The following is a 6,000-nucleotide window of genomic DNA, read 5'->3' as shown; positions in this document are numbered from 1 at the left end:
TATTTTGTTGCTTCCAGATCTGACGTCAGCAACACAAAACAACAAACGCATCTCATGAAATGGAAACTTTTTTTTATTTTTATTGATCCATCTTCATGACATAATACTTGCTGTAGTTTCATTATAACTACAGAGCCTTCCAGTCCCACTGCTGAATAGAAGGATCACAGAATCCTGACAGGGTTCCATTATCGCTTTCTATAAAGCTTCACAAGATTTCTAAAGCAAAGCGGGGCGTTCGTTTCAGGTTTTTACGAAATGTTAAGTATCAAGAAGACGCTGCAGTAGTGAAGCAGGGAAACTGTGTTTTTCTATTTTTTTAACGCAGGGATTAATTAGAGACGTACAAACCTGCCTGGGAAACACTTTGAGTGTTGTCAGGTCATTAATCGGAGAGAGAATTAAACGATTTACATAACTGTTTGAAACATAATCAGTGGAAATCATTCAATTTGAATGACAGAAACACTGGTAGTGTTACCTACCGTCTAACATCATTATATTGAAAGGACTTTATATTACATTTGAAAAGGCATTTTGAACATGTATTCAAAAGGATTTTGAGACTCCAAAATGTAGTTTGCAAGCAAAAAACACAAAAACATGTAGATGATGACTGCCTTGCTGATTAAAGACTTTCTTGTGTGCTGGATTATATATCAAATGTACAGGTTATCTTTTTAAAGTGTACTATACCTTCTAAATATATATATTTTTTTATTTAACCAGCAATTTGTAACTTAAAACTGAGCATTTTGAAATGTTAATTCAAATAATACGATTTTTCCCGTTTCATCATCAAACTTCAGACTCCACTGGGGCCCTGAAGCACTATTCAGAAACAGAAATGCCTGGGCTTCCTGAACAACTTTCCTCTACTGGGAGTAAAATCTACAAGTTCTTAAAGATAAAAGAGCAAGAGAGAGAGAGAGAGAGAGAGAGAGAGAGAGAGAGAGAGAGGAATGAGAGCTGAAGCCTTCTGAAGAGCAGCCAACAAATGACAACTAAAATCAAGAGTAGAGGGGAGAAAGAAAGCAACACAGATGAAATCCTTCCTTAAAAAATACTTTTTTTCTCTCCCCCACTTGAATCAGATTCCAAGGAATCTGATTCAAGATTCCTTGGAATAAAAGCAGAGCTCGACAAACAGCATGTCCTCGACAAAAGCAGTTTGCTCGAGAGTGGAAACACGACAGAGTCTGAAGTAATTCCAGCAGGTGTCTTCTCTGTTGCCTTTTGACCTCCTTCTTTTCTAAGTGATTATTCGGTTTTGCACTACATACAAAAACAAAACATTATAGTAATATTTTTGTCTTTATTTAAAATAATATTTCGCTATGTTGTGGCTGTAAAGTGCAGAGAAAAAGGAGTGGAGAAAATGCAAAACATAAATGAAACGCAAGTCCAAACTTTCTGAAAAATCTTCTTTGGCAGTCAAACAGAATCAACCGAGGAAATATATATAAAAAAAGAGGAAATGGCTGAATGGAATGAATAAATTAGCATAGACACAAGAAATCTATTGTTATTAAGCGGAACATGTACCCAAAAGGTGACAAAGACACTCTAAAGCATGCATTATATGTTAAAGGGAACCTGTAGTTCACAGGAAAAAGGCTTTCAAAATAAATCAGGAAGTGCAAACTTCCCTGACGAGGACAGTGAGCGCTGCAACTCAGATCAGAGCAAGAAAAACAAAAAGTGAAATCGAAAACCACGATGAAAGAATCTGGACATCCTATGCCTTCGTGTTGCTTGCAGTATTGGTTATTTTTGCTTGTGACAAGTCTGACATTTTTGTTTTGTAGCAAGTCTATTTCACATCACAGTGTAATCTCATGTTTTGCTTTGCAGATGCTCGATCCACACCAGAGATGCTGGAAAGTTATTTTTTGCCCCCCCCCCACCAAATCTAAGTCAAATCTCAAGTCTCACCCCAATTCAGTCACCTGTCAGAAAGAAACACTCTCTCGATGAATGAATGGATGTCACTGGTTGATAACACTGGGTTATAAACAGTATCTTTTTTTTTCTCCAACTGAATTAGGACTATTTTGCACCGCTGAATCCAAAAAATGACGTCCATTTTTCTCAACCAGGTCAGGTTTTTATTCTAATATGGTTTCGAGAAATCTGATCTTCTGATTAAATTGATTACGCTTTTGTGACATGATGAGTTCATTTCCTTTAATATTCCCTTTCCATAAAAAATAAAATAAAAAAGGCTTTATGAGACAAAAAATGGCTTTCTAACAGTGTATTAATTAAATGTTACAAACTTTGATTTCTGTAAATTGAATAATAAACACTGATAAGGGTAAGTACATGTGAATTGAACATTACATCATTGATCCCAGATTCTGAGGAAACCGGTCCAGATGTGAGAACAGATAACGCATTTCTGGCGCTCATATTGCATCCATTTTTGGTGATTTTTGGATTCAGCTCATCAAAATGACTCTGAAACAGTTGGAAAACCTCAGACTATTTTTTGGCCGCTGACCCCAGTGTAATCAAGCAGGTCCTTGATCCTCTTTTGATTTCCAAAAAAAGCTATTTTACAGGTCTCTTGAACAATGCGTCTACATTTGGATCAAATTTGGCTTAAAAAAAAATTCACCTTACGTTTAAAAAAAACCCCCAAAGGATTATGAGCAGCTGCATTCTGCAGGGAGAACGCCTAGAAGAATTCAGTAATGATGGAGATGACAGGATGGATGACTGAGCTCCTACATGTTGGTCTCGAGAGCTGGACTCTGCTGCGTCTCTGTCTCCTCTCCGTTGGATTCGGGCGCCGGCGACGAGGCCTCCTCCTTTGGAGGCGGCTCGGTGGCAGTGGCGGCTTCAGGTAGGCTCCATGATGTCGTCTGGGTCATGTGACTGCCCCGATTAATAAAGCAGATGGTTTCTAGGTTAATAAATACTGTTTTTGATACTCCAGACAAGTTGAAGTTACGAGTGGGAAGGGGATTTTATCCGGTTCTGCTTCCTGAGCTTTATGACACTCAATCAAAAATCCAAACACAGATCTGCATCAGCAGCGGCAGCATTAATGTGATGTTTCTCTGGAGTCTTAATGGTTTCACTTTCTGGCTTCCAGCAAATTTAGTAAGATTCAGTGTTTTAATGTTCTCAGTTACAGATCATCTTCCTTTTTTCTGAGAACTGTGGAATCCCATCTGGAGTTAAATCCACAGAGCGTGATTCATCCTACATCTCCGCTCTTAATCCGGTCCAATCCGAACAGGTTTAAAAATCAGATCCTGCTCTGTCAAGGTCTGATTATACAAGAACCAGCAGGAAATTAAGGAAAGTTGTTGGACAATGCCTGCCATAAATAGACAGGAGGTGTTTTTAACCTAAATGAAGAAGAATTGCTGTGTTTTTGTTTTTTCTTCCTTTCTTTTTAGGAACCCGATGTTGGGATCTTACTTGACAAAGTACATGACTCCTTCTGTGGTGTAGGCCTGCTCCCAGCCATAAGGCGGACCTGGCAGGGAGACAATAAAACATCTTGATAATTATTTTTGTTTCAAAGTACTTACACCTTTAGGGTGTTTCCACATTTTGCTGTGTTCCAACTTCTTCTATGCCAACATGTTCAATGGATGAAAACGAAATGCTCAGAGGACACAAAACAACAATGCTTCTAAAATAGTCAGAGATAAAATACTTTAAAGACAATCTCAAAGAACAAAGTTAAACCAATGTAAGGGCAAAAATATGAAAAGCATACGGGAAACCGAAAGAAAACAAACAAAAAAACTAGGATAGGTAATAAATGACCATGACACAAACGGGAAGAAGTGACAGAAAAACAGGAGCGTGGATAATGAGGGTGTGGTTGCTGGATGAGAAACGGGCGTGCTGATTGGATGGAATGAATCACAATGGAAATAAATGGTTTTTGCAACAAAAGCATTACAAACTCAACTTTTTACTTCCTGGGGGTTGCCTCAAACAAATGACATCAAGAATGCAAGCAATGTATTTTCAGCATGAATACAATCATTAATAAAAAAAATTTATTTTTTGAAATTTTAAGTTTCAATGTCATTTTTATCATAATGTGACACGTGCACACAGCTTCAGAAAACAAGCTAAAGAAATAATAATTTAAAAAAATAAATAAATAAAATAAATAAAGAGCTCCGGTTTGATTTTTCAGTCTCTCTCCTTTATTTTTGTTTGATAAACTGCTGAATTTAAGTTCCTCCTTATCGGCAGTTCAAATGACTGAGACTGCAGCCGCTGAAATACATGAATGAATGCATGCGAACTCTTCTCTCATCATTTCTTCATGCTGCATGTGAGAACGTGAACGAGCTGTCTCAGAATTCATGTCATTTTTTATCACTCGGAGTCTTTTTTTTTTTTCAGTCCCTTCTGTCTCAAGTTTTCCAGGAACTCCATCGCCTCCCTGCATCTACGAACAGCAGCTGACACGTAAGTACACAGAAGCAACAATGAAGTTCTCAACACCGGAAAAAAAAAAAAAAAAAAAAAGATGGCGGTGCAGCTGGCCTTGTTTTGCTCTGAATACTAACCATCATACGTTTCACTGGCGAGGCAGAGGGACCTGAGGCGGTTGGTAATGGCGGGTCACACAAACAGCTAATATGCTAACACCTTTTTAAATCCGTTTCCCCCCCAACAATCATCCTCGAATGGATCCTCCATACGTCTTGAAGGAGTTAAGAGTTATCCACTACTTTAGGGGTGTCAAACTTATTTTATTTTCGGTCTAAATTAAGTTAATTCTGTCCTCAAGGGGCCAATTGTGACAGTATATAACTATCTATTAAACTGTTAAAATATTGTAGCGTTCTCTACATTCACTGCTTAAAAGTTAATATTTAAAATACTTTTACATTGATGTAGTTTGGCACTATACAAATAAATACTCATTTGATTTTGGAATAATACTTAAGCAAACAAAGTTGCTCTCTTTAAGTTCTCGTTCTGTGGCCATTTAGTGTCTAGAGGGCCCGAGAAATAGCTTCGAGTTTGACACTTGATGCTCTACATGGTCTGAAAAAAGACGTGGGATTAATACAACAATGATATGTGTTTAATAAAGCAGAATGTTAAGCTGCTGTGTAAAATTGTTGTTCTCACACGTTTGTTTTTGATTTCAAGTAAAGCAGCTATGCAAGAGAATAACTTCAGATGTTTTGTCTGAGGCTTGCTGCGTTTGTTGACCCAGCACCGGTTCCTCCCTTAAGCTGTTTTTCTTAGTCATTCAGTTTCATATGTCAGGTTGACTGAAACTCCCTGTGTCTAAAAAACGACTCCAGAATCCCTTAAGAAATAATGAAAAGCCAATAATAAACGATGCAGAAATCATTTCTGGATTCATGGTGTTGAGCAGAACAGTTGTAAAAAAAAAAAAACAAAAGGGACTGAATAATAGTTTCACTGCAGATTTAAAAGTGGATTTCTGCTCCGAACATTTTAGGGTACAACATTCCTTTACCCGTTTCTACAGGAATGACTTCACTTAGAGATGATCATTTATTATTAATGCGGCAGACAGCAGAGTTCAGCAGGTTCGTCCAGTTTACATACAGTGACTTAATGCGTTACACCTTCTGTTGAGTATCAGGCAAATCTGCTGATTTAAAAAGCTGTCAGTGACCACGCTGCTACTCCAGCTCTCTGTCTTCTTTTCAGTTTTTACTCCCTTTTTTTTTTTCCTGGTTTGAAATACTGACCAATTTCACTTTTCCCCCCTCCTTTCAGTGAAGCTCTAAATACAGACAATAGCTATTCTCTGCCGTAAAAGCTAATTGTGACTTTAAAATAAATGAGCAGAAGCAGCTGGAAGTTGTTAAATTATTCCAGATGTGCTTAAAATTATGTTCTATATTTTGTCTGTAACAGATTCCTGATGATTTTTTATAAATTTTTTTTAAAAAGCTGTACATAGATTCCATCTCGTGGATTTCGCTCGGATCGGTCGGACTTCACCTAAAATGTTATTTTTGAGCGTTGCTGGGG

At 37.5% G+C, this 6,000-nt stretch overlaps 1 protein-coding gene across 1 annotated transcript in view; it reads right to left on the bottom strand.

Moving 5' to 3' along the window:
- Positions 1-3,414: 3,414 nt before the first annotated feature.
- The window catches only part of stxbp4 (syntaxin binding protein 4), a 36,119-nt gene continuing 33,533 nt past the window's right edge, over positions 3,415-6,000 (bottom strand). Inside the window, exon 21 of the mRNA XM_081600199.1 lies at positions 3,415-3,490. Coding sequence (XP_081456325.1) covers positions 3,429-3,490 — 62 coding nt within the window. The 3' untranslated portion in view covers positions 3,415-3,428. The remainder of the gene's footprint in view (positions 3,491-6,000) is intronic.

This window comes from Poecilia reticulata, chromosome 19 (genome assembly GCF_904066995.2).
Source record: "Poecilia reticulata chromosome 19, P_reticulata-male-v2, whole genome shotgun sequence".
Taxonomy (NCBI): Eukaryota; Metazoa; Chordata; class Actinopteri; order Cyprinodontiformes; family Poeciliidae; genus Poecilia; species Poecilia reticulata.
This window is presented reverse-complemented; position numbering and strand designations above follow the sequence as displayed.